This window comes from Prionailurus bengalensis, chromosome C1 (genome assembly GCF_016509475.1).
Source record: "Prionailurus bengalensis isolate Pbe53 chromosome C1, Fcat_Pben_1.1_paternal_pri, whole genome shotgun sequence".
Lineage (NCBI taxonomy): Eukaryota > Metazoa > Chordata > Mammalia > Carnivora > Felidae > Prionailurus > Prionailurus bengalensis.
Genome location: NC_057345.1, coordinates 127,928,715 through 127,943,821, shown reverse-complemented (window position 1 = coordinate 127,943,821; position 15,107 = coordinate 127,928,715). Strand labels below are relative to the sequence as shown.

Sequence of the window (15,107 nt, the reverse complement as noted above, 5' to 3'; positions counted from 1 at the left end):
GCATGTACCATTTCCCACACAGCAAGCCCAGGAGAGGAAGAACAGCTTTGTCCCCAGGCGAGGGGCTGACTTGTGTCCCCAAGAACCCGGATCATTCTGCCCACTGCTTCCTTCGGAGTGTACCCTTCCTCCTCATCTGGGGTCCTCTCACTCTGCTCCTGGAGGCTTGAAGGCCTGGAGGAGCAGGTCCCGCACTGTCCCATTCCCGTTTCCCTCCACTCTCCCCAGAGAACCTGCACATCCTTCTCCGAGCCTCAGGGACCCTGAGCTGCTGCTCTTCTCACCAGCACACTGGTGTTTTAGGGCTAGAAGACATCCTCATGCCCAGCACATCTAAATTCTGCAGGAGGTGCATGTGCAGTGCCCCTGTCCTCTGAGCCCCCAGGAAATTCCCCACTTAGCTGAAGGCTCCTTCAGCCCTCCTGGCCCCCATTGTGTGTTGATCTTTCAGGAGAGAAAAAATCCTCAGTCCCCTTAGCTGTTGGGTTCCCCTGCATCCACCCAGCAAGGGAAAGACTGAGGACTGTGTGAGCTGCACCTCCTTTAACTGTGGTCTTGGGCAACTTAGCTTCTCAAGGCTGAAGGCACTTTATCTGTAAAGAAGGGGCATTGTTGCAGGTGACTCTGAGAAAATAAAGAATGAGCCTGCCTTCTTTGGAAGTAGTTGTTATCGGTATCTCTCGGTGGCTTTTAACTCCTCCGAAGAGGAAAAACTTGATGTGGGGAAAATGACCAAACCCAACCTCCCCCCCAGAAAAGGTAATTTAAAGTGAAGTCAAACAACATGTTTCCTTTGACAGTGAAATGGCTTAGAAATGGGAGAAAAGTCACACCTGTTCCATTTGAATGAGGGCCGCTTTATCATCATTATTATTACGGAAAATGTGAAATATGTCTACAAGAAAAGTATAACGAAGCCATCCCCAACTTCAAAAGCTATCGACTCATGGCTGATCTTGTTTCATCTATGCCCCATCTTCCCCTTCTCAAGTCAGGTTGTTTTGAAGCAAACCCCAGACATCCATAAATACTGTGATGGTGGCACCTGATTAAGCCTCTTATAGTAAGAAAGGCCCCTAACATGAGTGGATGGCCTTGTCCCTGGTCCTAACACAGTGCCTGGTTGGGCACTGTAAGCTTTGTAAGCATGCTAAGCCTATCTCTTTGGTGTGGGTTGATGGGGAGGGTATGGCCGCTGTTACTGAAAAGTGTAGCTCATTCTCCCTCAGAGTCTAGAGTCTGCTTCCTTTCCTAATTGAGATGTCTGGAGGTCATTTCCCAAACCGGAGTGAGGTTCGTAACTTCTCATCTTGAAAATCTATCCTTGTTATCAAAAGACTTATGCTAGGCAACTTCAATTCACTTGTTGGCCTTTATCTTTTTCAGACTGTTGAGCCAAAAGTAAAAATTTTCATCTTCAATCTAAGATTCCAGGACTGCCCCTCCACCAGGAAGAAGTCAGCCAGACTGCTCTTCAGCCTTCTCGAGGGTGAGTGGACCATTGCTGGCAAGGTTTTGAGTCACATTTGGTGCACTGGCTTGGCAGTAGGAGTCTTGAAAGTCTGGGGTTCCAATAACAGGAAGGACCAGAGGAGGGCTGGTCTGAGAGCCCACCCCAGACGCCTTTGTACCCTCTGTCCCTTAGCTCCAACTGACCCAAGAAAGATGAGGGGTTCTGTATAAAGATGACAAGGATGCCTCGGTCTTGTGTAAATAAAGGCCATCAGGCCTCAGGTATCAGGTGTAAGCAGGGGAACTGCTCTGTGCTTGCGTGTCCCCTTCCATTACCCATCCCTCCAATATCTCACCTTTGCCTCACTCTGCTTCCTCTTATTCACGTCCCCATTTCACTTCAGCTTGCACATGGCCCTAGTGGGCACCTCACCAAAACCTTCATGTCTAAGACCCACAGCTCATGGACCATCTTCTCTGTGCCTCTTATGACAAATTCTTGAGAGTGAATCTGACGGGGGGCCCATGGATCAGGAGATCACTCCTGGTCCAGTCGGGTCAAGGGAAAAGTGGATTCTGTTAAGGCATCAGGGGCTGAGGATCTACTAGAGACTCTGCAGGAAGGGTCTGAGGGCCACATTCCTGGGTGTCCTGACATCCATCCCAGTCACCCTATAAGGCAGAGTATGGTATAAGTCAGTAGTGCCCTTTTTACTACCTGTAACCAGTACTGAGCTGACTTCACAGACCTCCTGACACTCATCCATAGATACCACTTAATAACCCTCACCCTAACTCATTTTTTGATGGCATACCGATCTCTATTCTTAAGTTCCATCCCTTTCTAAATGGCTAAAATGGTCAATTTTATGTTGATGCATAGTTTACTACAATTAAAAAAATTCCATCCTTTTCTGATGTCTGAGTTCTTCTAAATCAATTGTGCTCCATGTGTGGTCTCCAGACCAGCAGCATCAGCCTCACCTGGGACCTTGTTAGACATTCAAATCCTTGAGCCCTATGTCAGATGCACTGGATCAGAAACTGTGAGGTGGGCCCAGCAATTTGTGCTTTACAAGCTCTGCAGGTGATTCTGATGCACACGGAAGTTTGAGAACCACTGTTCTAAGTAGGTGGAAATCACTTCTGACCTCCTTAGTTCTTTAGTCCATGGCATTTTCCAGGGAGCTTAGAATAATTGCTTGGAGTTTGGGTGTGTTGTATATATAAGGAAAACGATTGATGGCAATCATGCATATTGTTGGTTGGACTTCAGGGAGAATTAATTAAACTTCTTCTTTTACAGCCATAAATAAAAGCCAAGTGATCACCATTGGGTTTGATCTCAATACTTTCCTGAGCTGTTCAAGTTCCAAGAAAAGGTAATGTTAGATTTCCTACTGAAGTATCAATAGCTGATATTTGCAGAATATTCTTTCATATGTGTGATCTCATGGGACTGTTGCCATCTGCCTCTCGTCAGTGATTTTATCATGGCTGTTCTGTAGGCGAGAGATAAAGACTCAGAGGGGATGGCAGAGAGAGCCTGTCTCCCATTGCATCTTACCCGGGGCCCACATGGTCCTGCATCCTCTCTTGTCATTCTGCACTGGTGACCTTTGCAGTTTGTCCAAGTGTACACAATGAGTAGAGCTGGTATCTGAACCCCTGCCTTCTAATTTAACATCTTGTTGGAGACAACCTGAGTTTGTGGAACAGCAGCCTGGGTTAAAGATATATCTGACCACCCCACTGAAGTTACATGTTCTGAGTAAGTGAGGTTAGTTCTGTATACCTGTTTCCTCATGTGATATGTAAAACATCTTCCCCTCGAGGAGATAGCATAGGTAGGAGATTGAACTGTTGCAGTGGGGCAGAAACCTAACTCAGTGGTGTTCTAAGAAGAGGTTGTTTTTGGTTTTCGTGGGTTTTTTTTTTACTTTTTTATTTCCTTAAGTAATCTCTATACCCAATGTGGGGCTTGAATTCATGACCCTTCAAGATAAACAGTCACAGGCTCTACCTACTGAGACAGCCAGGCATACCCTAAGAAGAGAGGTTTTAATTTATGTGGGGTTGCAAATAATTTCTTAACAAAATTGTGGCTAAAATACCAAAATTTGTAAATGGCATAGTTAAAAAAAAATTAGAGCAGGTTGTAGGTTACCCCCATAATGACCTTCTCACAACACTCAAAATCCGATGTGCTGCTCAAGTGAGCATGAAAAGGATGGTGTGGACTCCTGAAATCATTGTTGCACTATATGCTACCTAATTCGGATGTAAATTTAAAAAATTTTTTAAATAAAATTTAAAAAATAAAATAAAATAAAACCTAAAAGACAAAAAAGACGTGGGCCAACCACATACAAATGACATCCTCTCTCCACATGACAAACCTAAAAGACAAAAACCTAAAAGGATGGTGTGGAAACCAGGAGATGGTTGTTCCCCAGAAACGTCAGCCTTCCATGGGTATGTTACACATGTGAGCTTCATGCACCATGCATTGACGAAAGACAAAGACTGGAAAGAAGCATTTGGCTTCCCAGACTTTGAGCTAGAGCTCTCCTTAGCCTACCTCAGACTTCTAGAAAAGCTCTGTCCAGGGTCACTCACTCAGTTGCTACCATCCTCTTGTGCTTTTCCTCTCCTAGCACTTGCGTATCTCAATCTGTTGTTCAGTCCTCTCAACTCACTTCAAGCTCCGCTGGTTAAACCAAAGCTGCTACTGTCAGGCTTTGTGCTGGGAGTATGAATGGTAGAAAGAGCAGATATGCCAAAAGTGCTCCCTGACCACACTCGGAGTCAGCTGAGGATTACTGGGCTATGTGTTTTCAGAAAATAGAACTCAAGAGGCCATAATGAAAGGGTTACCCAGAAAGCTCAGTAATTATAAAACCACAAGATGCCATATGATATCAGCTCCAAGGTTCTGCCTCTAAACTTGGCCTGAGGCAAAGGTCCAACACTGGCTGACATTAAACTAACAGCCAGGGATCCTCATTCAGGGGGATGTTGGAGAGTCTGCTGGGGGCCAGGGCAGATTGAGGGGGGTTCCAACAGGAGTAACATCCTTTTCTCTTTGAGAATCTTAGACCTTGGAGGGGAAGCAGAGTGGCCCACAAATGACTCTAATACCAGATTGTGGCAGAAGACAAAGCATTGCTCCCCAGAAGGGGGAGAAAGAGCATTATCTGGGATGCTCTGAGGTGGCTGGGGGCAGGGGAGGGATAGCTGAAGGAGGGCTACCTGCAAGGCCTGGGCATAGAAACTGAGGCTATGCTAAATCTCTTGAGAGATACTCAGTATACTCATACTGAGTATGTTAAATCTCCTCCCAAGTTAGGTAAACCTGAACTTCCAGCATTAAAGCTTTTAGAGCAAATTGAGGGGTGGTTGGCTGGCTCAGTCAGAAGAACATGTAACTCTTGATCTCAAGGTTGTAAGTTCTAGATCCATGCTGGGTGAAGAGATTATACATATATACATAAGCAAATAAAAAAGCAAATGAATAATTAAGCAGTCCTTTAGAGCAAATTGTATTTTATCCAGGGACTGTTTGTTTCTTTCCTCAAGACTTCATTTCTTCCAAGCCAGGAGGACAATCAGGATCAGGAGTTTTAGGTCAGAGTAGCTGAGTCTGCTCATTGAGTAGGTGTCACCTGTGTCCCTGGTTGTGCTCCAGAGACCTGTATATATTATGGATAATCCATAACTATAGATCACCCCCCACCCCCACTGCTGTTTTAGCAAATGTGAGTTCGTTGACGCTTCGTAAAATAGGAGGTACTTAAGTGTGGAAGACCCAGATTTCTCTCCATTGGACAGAGGTCCCTCTGCAATGTCCCCGTCACTTCTACCAATTTTGTGCTCTGGGCTAACCACATACAAATGACATCCTCCCTCCACATGATAGCCATTGGACAGGAGATGCCCTTGTACTGCACCCCCTTCCGCCATCCCCCTGCAATTCCCCCTCCAGACCAAACACATCCACCTACACCAACCCTTCCTCAACATTGCCCTCTGCTGGTGTAACTGCCACATGCTCTCTTACAGTGCCTTCCAGCCTGCAGGCCAGGACTTGGAGATTGGTAAACCAATTTAGGGTTTGTTTTGAAACATGAGAAGAAAATGTTTTATTAAAAAAAGAAAGGAAGAGGGGCACCTGGGTGGTTCAGTCGGTTAAGCGTCCGACTTCAGCTCAGATCATGAACTTGCGGTTTGTGAGTTCAAGACCCGCATCAAGCTCTGTGCTGACAGCTTGGAGCCTACTTCTGATTCTGTGTCTCCCTCTCTCTCTGCCCCTCCCCTGCTTATGCTCTGTCTCTCTCTGCCTCTCTAAATAAATGTTAAAAGAAAATTAAAAACAAAAAAGGAAGGAAGGAAAGACAGAAGGAGAGAAATGGACTAGAATAAAATAGAAAATAGAGTGCATTCATGTAAGGATAGCATTTTTACAGTATGTTTTATTTCAAATATATATATTTATCTGAATTTATACATATGAAATATTTAAAAATATATAAATGTTTACACATCTACAAATACAGTGATATGTGGTTAAAAGCACAGACTGTATTCTACAGTTTGTAAACTATGTGATTAAGGAGAAGTTCTCATTAAAAAAAACAAGATGTGGGTTCATTTACATTACAAAGGCTGGAGATGGATGATCTACAGTAGGTACAATCATCAGGAATCCAGGCTTCTGCCTTAATTTTTTTTTTAATTTTTTTTTTAATGTTTATTCATTTTTGAGAGACAGAGAGAGACAGAGCATGAGCGGGGAAGGGGCAGAGAGAGAGGGAGACGCAGAATCCGAGGCAGGCTCCAGGCTCCGAGCTGTCAGCACAGAGCTCAATGCGGGGCTTGAACTCACGAACTGTGAGATCATGACCTGAGCCGAAGTCGGGCGCTCAACCAACTGAGCCACCCAGGCGCCCCTTTAATTTTTGTCATCCTTAACAAGGCTTCCACCTTATTGTCCAGCATGACTGCATGAGCTCCTGCCATTGTGTCCATAATCCAGGCAGCATGAAGGAGAAAGGAGGTTGTAGCTGGTGTTAATATTTAACTGATGCACATCAGTAGAGCTACACCAGTAATTCAGTTATTGAAATACTTTCTTCCATACCAGCTGACAAACAGGTGCTGGTCCCCTGATGCCCAGAATATACTCATTTCTTTGACTCTCAATCTCCTTCTCTATAGGATATGGTTAAATAACTGTAGTCCTTATCTAATAAATTCATGAAAATTAATGGAGAGACCTACGTTCATATCACAGTGGCCAGCACAGAATCAAGGCATAATGAGCTAAAGCCATCATTATGACTAGCTATGTTTTATAAACGGTAAGAAGAAAAAGCATGGCATCAGAACTAAAGACAGTATTTGAGGACAAGCTAATACACAGAACGGTAGGCTTGGCACAGTGTTTGGAGTCCTGCAGAAGCAATAATAACTCACCTAAGAAGAGGCAATAATAGTAATTTTCCCATCTACCAGGCACTTGTGTGGCTTTTGACTCAGTGCTTCTCGAACCTTTACTAATTACACACATTGCCGCCATCCATCAGTCTGGGGGCGCAGGTAACCCGCAGGGTCATTACTCACCGTGTCCTTTCCGTCTTTCGGATCCCGCAGCGGGCCCTGCTCTCGGACAGACAGCGCGCCCCTCCAGACCGCCGCGCAGCCTGCCCTAGGGACCGCAGCAGGTTCCTCCTCGCCGCGGGGCTCCGCCTACCGGAGAGTCTGGGGAACATTTGCCAACCAATCCACGGCCGAAAGGGACGCTTTCCTGCCGGAGGATTTCCCCAAAGGCTTCCTCTGGGGCGTCTCCACGGGAGCCTTTAACGTGGAAGGAGGCTGGGCCGAGGGCGGCCGAGGGCCGAGCGTCTGGGACCACCTGGGTCGCCGGCACGCCTCCGAGGGCGCAGCAACACCGGAGGTGGCCAGTGACAGCTACCACAAGGTGGACACCGATGTGGCCCTGCTTCGCGGCCTCCAAGCTCACGTCTACAAGTTCTCCATCTCCTGGTCCCGCATCTTCCCCACGGGGCTCGGGCCCGGACCCAGCCGCCAGGGCGTAGCCTACTACAGCAGGCTCATCGACAGCCTGCTGGACGCGCGCATCCAGCCCATGGCCACGCTCTTCCACTGGGACCTGCCCCAGGCCCTGCAGGAGCGCGGCGGGTGGCAGGACGACAGTGTGGTGGACGCCTTCCTGGACTACGCGGCTTTTTGCTTCGCCACCTTCGGGGACCGCGTGAAGCTGTGGGTGACCTTCCATGAGCCGTGGGTGATGAGCTACGCGGGCTACGGCACGGGCCGACACGCACCGGGCATCTCCGACCCGGGTGTGGCCTCTTTGAAGGTACTTCTCGTCCTTGCAGTGCCGCCTCACTGGAGGAGAATTTGGCTGGGAGAAAGTCATTGTCTCTTCCAGTCAGAATGCGTTTACTTTTTGTGCTTTAAAGGAAGCCAGAGGGAGGGAAGGCACCATAAATCGTTAATCACCTTATTTTGTCCAAATACTGCTGGCACTTTAAGTTATTACATCCTTGGAACAGTGCTGGTGGATGAGGGAACTGGGGCTCAGAGAGGAGAAACTGTTTCCTGATGGCATCGCTACAGAGTCAGCAGTTTGAAGCCAGAATCTGAGCCCGAGTCTGCTTGAGTCTACAGCAGATTTTCCTTGTCATCCAGGACTCTTAGTTGCATGGGACAGAAAAACCAACCCGGACAGACTTAAGCCAAGTGGCAGTCCATCAGCTCGGGAAACTGAAAAGTCTGGGCTTTAATATGATTTTTTTAAATGTTTATTTATTTTGAGAGAGTGAGAGAGAGCATGAGTTGGGGAGGGGCAGAGAGAGAGAAAATCCCAAGCAGGCCCCAAGCTGTCAGCACAGAGCTGGAGGGGGGGCTCAATCCAACTAACAGTGACATAATGACCTGAGCTGAAATCAAGAGTCGGAGGCTCAACCAACTGAGCCACCCAGGCATCCCTGAAAAGTCTGGGTTTTAGCTGGTCAGAGTGGAGCTTGATCAGATCCCAAACAATGCCACTAGTACTCAATTTCTCTTCTTGCCCCTCCTTGTTGGTTTTCTACTTGGGCTGCTTGGTAACCAGATGGTAGCAGCCATGCTCTCCTATTTCAAGACCAGCAGGAAAAAAAGCTTACCTCTCTTCTGGCATTCCCAGCAAACGTGTCCCTGTGCCTTATGCTTGCTGCATGGGTTGCATGCCCATCCCTGAACCAATCACTAAGTTTAGGCTGGGAAAATGTTGTGCAGTGACTGGTCTGGGTCCGGGTCTCAGCTCTACCCCTCCACACACTGGCTGAGAGGTGGGGAGGTGGAAAAGGAAAAAGGGTTTGGCTTTCCAGAGGGTAGGCAGGGTATCATTTCCATAAGAAGGGGTTGTATATACTGGAGACAAAATTTTAAGTAGCTTAATATGGGCCCTTTCCATCATTTCTTTTTTTGCTCAAATCTCCCAGAAAACTCACCAGCTTTCCCTGACATCCATATTCAGGATGCTCATGTTAGCCTGGCTTTCTCCTGCCACATCTTGGGTTCTGTTCTGAAATAGGAGTCTTTACCTTGCCCTATGCTAGGTGTTAAGGAGGATGCATGACCCATATCCTCAAGATTTAATACTTTTTGGAGATGATACAAATAAATACACATAAGAAAATTAGAGAACAATCCAAAATGTCCACACTCAGAATGAGCTAAAATCAATGACTTGATGAAATGCCAAAAATTAGAGTGAAGTCAAAGCTTCCACTCTGCTCTTGTTCAACAAGAGCATACACACCAAGAGAGAAAGAACACTTCTCAAAATGGAAGGTTTGAACCTTTCTGTTTGTCTCCTTGTTGTAAAACTCATCCCAACCTCTTCTCCTGGCTTCTTATCCCTACAACTGTGGCTCCTGGAAAGTCCACACCACCTTTCTCCTTCAATTCTTGCTTTGATTCATTAGTTAAAACAGTATGGTACCATTAAGGGAAGATTGCAAAGAAAACAGTTCACTCATAATTTTGCCCATATGTCCTTCCAGTCCTTGCATTCCCAGTGTACTCACAGAGTGCACTAAATTCAGTGCCTTCTAAAAATTTTTTTTAATATTTATTTATTTTTGAGACAGAGACAGAGCATGAACAGGGGAGGGTCAGAGAGAGAGGGAGACACAGAATCCAAAGGAGGCTCCAGGCTCTGAGCTGTCAGCACAGAGCCCGACGCGGGGCTTGAACTCACAAACCGTGAGATCATGACCTGAGCCGAAGTCGGACGTTTAACTGACTGAGCCACCCAAGCACCCCTTAGTACCTTTTTTCAAGTAGACTTTATTTTTTTAATGTTTATTTATTTTGAGAGAGAGAGAGAGAGAGAGAGAGAGAGAGAGAGAGAGATGGGGGAGGGGCAGAGAGAGAGAATCCCAAGCAGACTCCATGCTGACAGTGCTGATGCAGGGCTCAAACCCACAAACCATAAGATTATGACCTGAGCCAAAATCAAGACATCAGATGTTTAACTGATGGAGCCACCCAGGCGCCCCAAGTAGACTTTATTTTTTACAGTGGTTTTAAGTCCACAGCAAAATTGAACAGAAGTTACATAGATTTTCCATATACCCTCTGCTCCCACGCGTGCACAGCTCCCCCCGTTATTGACATCCCCCACCAGCATGGTACATTTGTTATGATGATTGAACCCACACTGGCTGTCATAATCACCCTAGTGCCCATTTCTTATCTGACATGTCATTAACACCTTTCCATATTCTTACATGGCCACAATGACTGGTTTTGCTAGTTGTTTCATATTCCGCTGCCTGATGCTGACTCAGTTAGAAGGCACACATTCCTGCCTTTTGGAAAGAAGCACAGTTTGCCATTGGAGTTTAGGACCCTGTTAAGGATTAACATTTGCAACATGAGAAGCAGTGAAGAGTTTGACTTCCTAAGGCATATTTTGATCTGAAAGTCTTCAAGAGTAAGTGTCATTATCTTCAGATGATAAAAATGAAAAAGGAAAGGATGATAAGCAATAGCAATCTCCCTCCTACACCCCAAGTGTCTGCTTGGTGCTCTATATACATGATCTTATTTAGTCCTCCTAAATGAATGCATAATTACCACTTCTTGCATACAAGGAAACTGAATGAGAAGCAAGTTAGTGACAAAGTCAAGATTTAAGTCTAGGTTTGTTACACTCCAGACACCCTGCTTTTGCCCGTTTTCCCATGGCACTCTGCCAAGGAAAGCTGTTAACTTTTGTAAGACCTTGAGTTAAGTCTACAAAGAGATTCCTGGTCATGGGTTTTCTTCCTAGATTTCATTAAGTGGAAAGAGCAGGTAGGTTAGAAAGAATTGTCCCATCCCTTCTGTGTCAAATAAAATGACCGTCCCAAATTCGTTGTTGATGAATTATTCAATAAGCACTTACTAAGAACAAAGTCAGAATAGCATCATGGGGGACAATACAGGCCTAGAGTCAGGCTTCTTACATTCTACACCTCTCTAGATCTTGTTCCCCTCATCTGTATAGTGGTAATAATAATTATACTGTCACACAAACTGTTGGGAGGAGCTTATGAGAGAATTCATTAACAATTTTTTACTGTGAAATATGGTTATTGATGCTACTGCTATTGACCTGTTGATGGTGATGTTGACTTGTTGATGTTATTGGCTGTTGATATTGCTGGCATTGGTGTTGATGATGTTGATGTCAACATTGTCCATGTTGATTTACTGACATTGTTAGCATCAATCTTAACTACTTTTTGATATTGTTGACTTGTTGATATTGGCATTGACTTGCTGATGACTTCCTGATGTTGTTGACATTGGTGCTGTTATTGATGTGGACATTTTCATTGTGGCTATTTTATTAACATTGGTAACATTATTGACATTCGTATTAACTTGTTGTTGTAGACTTGTTATTGGCTTGTGGTTGTTGTTGGCTTTGCTATTAGTTGTTATTAAGCACTGTATTTCTTTCTTTTTTTTCCTCACAAGGTGGCTCACTTGGTCCTCAAGGCTCATGCCAGAGTTTGGCACCACTATAATAGCCACTATCGTCCACAGCAGCAGGGACGTGTGGGCATTGTGTTGAACTCAGACTGGGCAGAACCTCTGTCCCCAGAGAGGCCTGAGGACCTGAGTGCCTCTGAACGCTTCTTGCACTTCATGCTGGGCTGGTTTGCACACCCCATCTTTGTGGATGGAGACTACCCTGCTGCCCTGAAGGCCCAAATCCAACAGATGAACCAACAGTGCCCCAGTCTTGTGGCCCAGCTCCCTGAGTTCACCGAGGCAGAGAAGCAACTCCTGAAAGGCTCTGCTGATTTTCTGGGTCTGTCTCATTACACTTCTCGCCTTATCAGCACGGCCCAACAAGATTCCTGCATCCCTAGCTATGACACCATTGGAGGCTTTTCCCAACATGTGGACCCTGCATGGCCCCAGACCTCATCCCCTTGGATTTATGTGGTGCCCTGGGGTATAAGGAGGCTATTGCAGTTTGTATCTTTGGAATACACAAGAGGAAAAGTTCCGATCTACCTGGCTGGGAATGGCATGCCCATAGGGGAGACTGAAGATCTCCTTGAGGATTCCTTGAGAGTAGACTACTTCAATAAATATATCAATGAGGTGCTCAAAGGTAAGAATGGTGGATATGCTGGTGATTGGAAGGTGGGTGGTACTTCTCCAAGTCTTCAGATTTCTGTTTAATGAGACAAAGACAGTCTCCTAAGAAAATGAAGCCAAAAAGTAGTGTTAATAGTAATAGCATGAGTCCTTCATATCAGCCTCCTAGCTGTTTCCCCCAGAAGCCTCAAGTGTTTGTTCCTATGTTCTTATTCCCTATAATGCCGCCTCCTACACTCTGCCCATTTGAGTCCTATCCATTGATCAAAGACTCATCATCTTTTAACACATTCATTTAACAAATATTTATTCAGTGCCTGTTATGTACTGCACATTGCACAAGACAGTAAGGGTAAAATATTGAGCAAATATCATCTTTTCCCATAGGACCCTCAGAGTTTATAGAGGGTCACAGACAGAAAATTGTAATAAAGGATGCCAATGGCATTATAGGAGGGGACTCCAACCCATTAAATCTTCCCTCGTTGTTCTGGCCACATTCATCTCCATCTCCTTAAGTCAGCTATAAAATCTACATTCCACATCATTCACTTTGATCCCATTAATTCATATCGACTGCACCAGTCTTGCCTAACATAGTTTCATATGTCTTTTTAAATTTTTTAAAAGATTTTTTTTAATATTTATTTATTTTTGAGAGAGAAAGAGAGTTTAATATTTTTTAATGTTTATTTTTGAGAGAGAGAGACAGAGCACGAGCAGGGGAGAGGCAGAGAGAGAGGGAGACACAGAATCTGAAGCAGGCTTTAGGCTCTGAGCTGTCAGCACAGAGCCCGATGTGGGGCTCGAACTCATGAATCATGAGATCATGATGTGACACAAAAAGCTGTGAGATCATAACCAATTGAGCCACCCAAGCACACCTAATTTTTTTTAATTTTAATTCTAGTATAGTTAACACACAGTGTTATATTTGTTTCAGGTGTACAATATAGTGATCTGACAATTCTATACATTGCTTAGTGCTCATTATGATAAGTGTACTCATAATTTCCTTCACCTATTTAACCCCCCCCTCCACCCCTCCTCTCTGGTAACCATCAGTTTGTTGTCTATGGTTAAGAGTCGGCTTCTTGGTTTATCTCTTTTATTCTTTGTTCATTTGTTTTGTTTGTTCCACACATGAATGAAATCATATGGTATTTGTCTTTCTCTGACTTCACTTAGCATTTTATCATCTAGATGCATCCATATTGCAAATGACAAGATTTCATTCTTTTTTATGGCTGAGTAATGTTCTATTATATATAAATACCACATCTTCTTTATCCATTCATCTATTGATGAACACTTGGGCTGCTTCCATAATTTGGTTATTGTAATTAATGCTGCAGTAAACAGAGTGCCTATATCTTTTCAAATTAGTATTTTTGTATTCTTTGTAAATACCCAGTAGTGGAATTACTGGATCACATCATAATTCTATTTTTAATTTTTTTTGAGGAACCTCCATACTGTTTTCCACAGTGACTACACTAAGTTGCATTCCTACCAATGGTGCATGAGGGCTCCTTTTTCTCCACATCCTCACCAGCACTTATTATTTCTTATGGTTTTGATTTTAGCTATTCTGACAAGTATGAGGTGATATTTCATTGTAGTTTTGTTTTGCATTTCCCTGATGATTAGTGATGTTGAACATCTTTTCATGTGTCCTTTGGCCATCTGGATGTCATCTTTGGAGAAATGTCTGCTTGTGTCTTTGGCCCATTTTTTACTTGGTTTATTTGTTTTTTAGGTGTTGCGTTGTATCAGTTCTTTATATGTTTTGGATATGAATCCTTTATTGGATATGTTATTTTCAAATATCTTCTCCCATTCCAGAGGTTGTCTTTTAGTTTTGTTGATTGTTTCCTTCATTGTGAAAAAACTTTTTATTTTTATGTAGTCCCAATAGTTTATTTTTGCTTTTGTTTCCCTTGCCTCAGGACACATATCTAGAAAGATGTTGATATGGCTGATGTCAGAGAAGTTACTGCCCGTGCTCTCTTGTAGGATTTTTACGGTTTCAGATCTCACATTTAGGTCTTGAATCCATTTTGAGTTTATTTTTGTGTATGGTGTAGAAAATTGGTCCACTTTCATTCTTTTGCATGTAGCTGTTCAATTTTCCCAACACCATTTGTTGAAGACTTTCTTTTCCCCATATGTCTTTTTATTCCAAGTAAAAAGGAATGGCAAATAATTTTCATCTCCTATATCAGCACTAATCAAGTGATATATGGCTAGTCACCTGCCTAGAGGGATATTATGAGAAGATTTCAAGGCCTTGTGTAGATTCAGAGAGAAAGAGTTGACTAGCAATACCTACTCTGGGCACTGCAGTTAGGAATGGAGACACCTTAGGGAGTGGAGGCCTCAGTGTTCATGAGGCCAGACACCCTCTCTTTTACTTTGCTTGTGTTCTCAGCATCAAGGGTACAATTCTGTAATCTTCACAATCTTGGAATCCCTCTAGGACATATCTCAAGAGATCTTTGAAACAGCCTTGTGCAGAAAATAGGGGCAGAGATCATCCTCCTGGGACCATTGTGAAAACTGATGCTCTGAGAGATTACATGGTGTGCCCAAACAGTCAGTGAGTGAAACTACAGGCCTTTCTATCACTGGCTCATCAATACCCACTAACCTATGAAGCTTCTATTCATTTTTGTTTCTAGAGCCTTTTACAGCCTGGGACAAAGTAGGTGTTTACTAAATTATTCATTGAATGAATAAATGAATTATATAAAATAAATGAATTGCCAGCCTCTTATATAGTCAATGTTTGTTGAGAGGCTGTGTAATCTGATAAAAATAGGGCTTAATACTTAGCTGGTTCCCAGTTTGAGCCCAAAGCCATTGCTTTACTTTGACACTGGTTTTTGGTTGACTCACTAGATGCTTTTTTTATTCTCTCACAGTTCTGCAGGCCAGAAGTCCACAACGGAGATGCTGGTAGGGCCACTCTCCCTCCGAAGTCT

At 44.1% G+C, this 15,107-nt stretch overlaps 1 protein-coding gene across 1 annotated transcript in view; it reads left to right on the top strand.

Annotated features, from left to right (window-relative positions):
* The window catches only part of LCT (lactase), a 51,249-nt gene that overhangs the window by 15,336 nt on the left and 20,806 nt on the right, over window positions 1-15,107 (top strand). Inside the window, exons 4-7 of the mRNA XM_043573319.1 lie at window positions 1,387-1,489; window positions 2,759-2,834; window positions 7,105-7,834; window positions 11,491-12,136. Coding sequence (XP_043429254.1) covers window positions 1,387-1,489; window positions 2,759-2,834; window positions 7,105-7,834; window positions 11,491-12,136 — 1,555 coding nt within the window. The remainder of the gene's footprint in view (window positions 1-1,386; window positions 1,490-2,758; window positions 2,835-7,104; window positions 7,835-11,490; window positions 12,137-15,107) is intronic.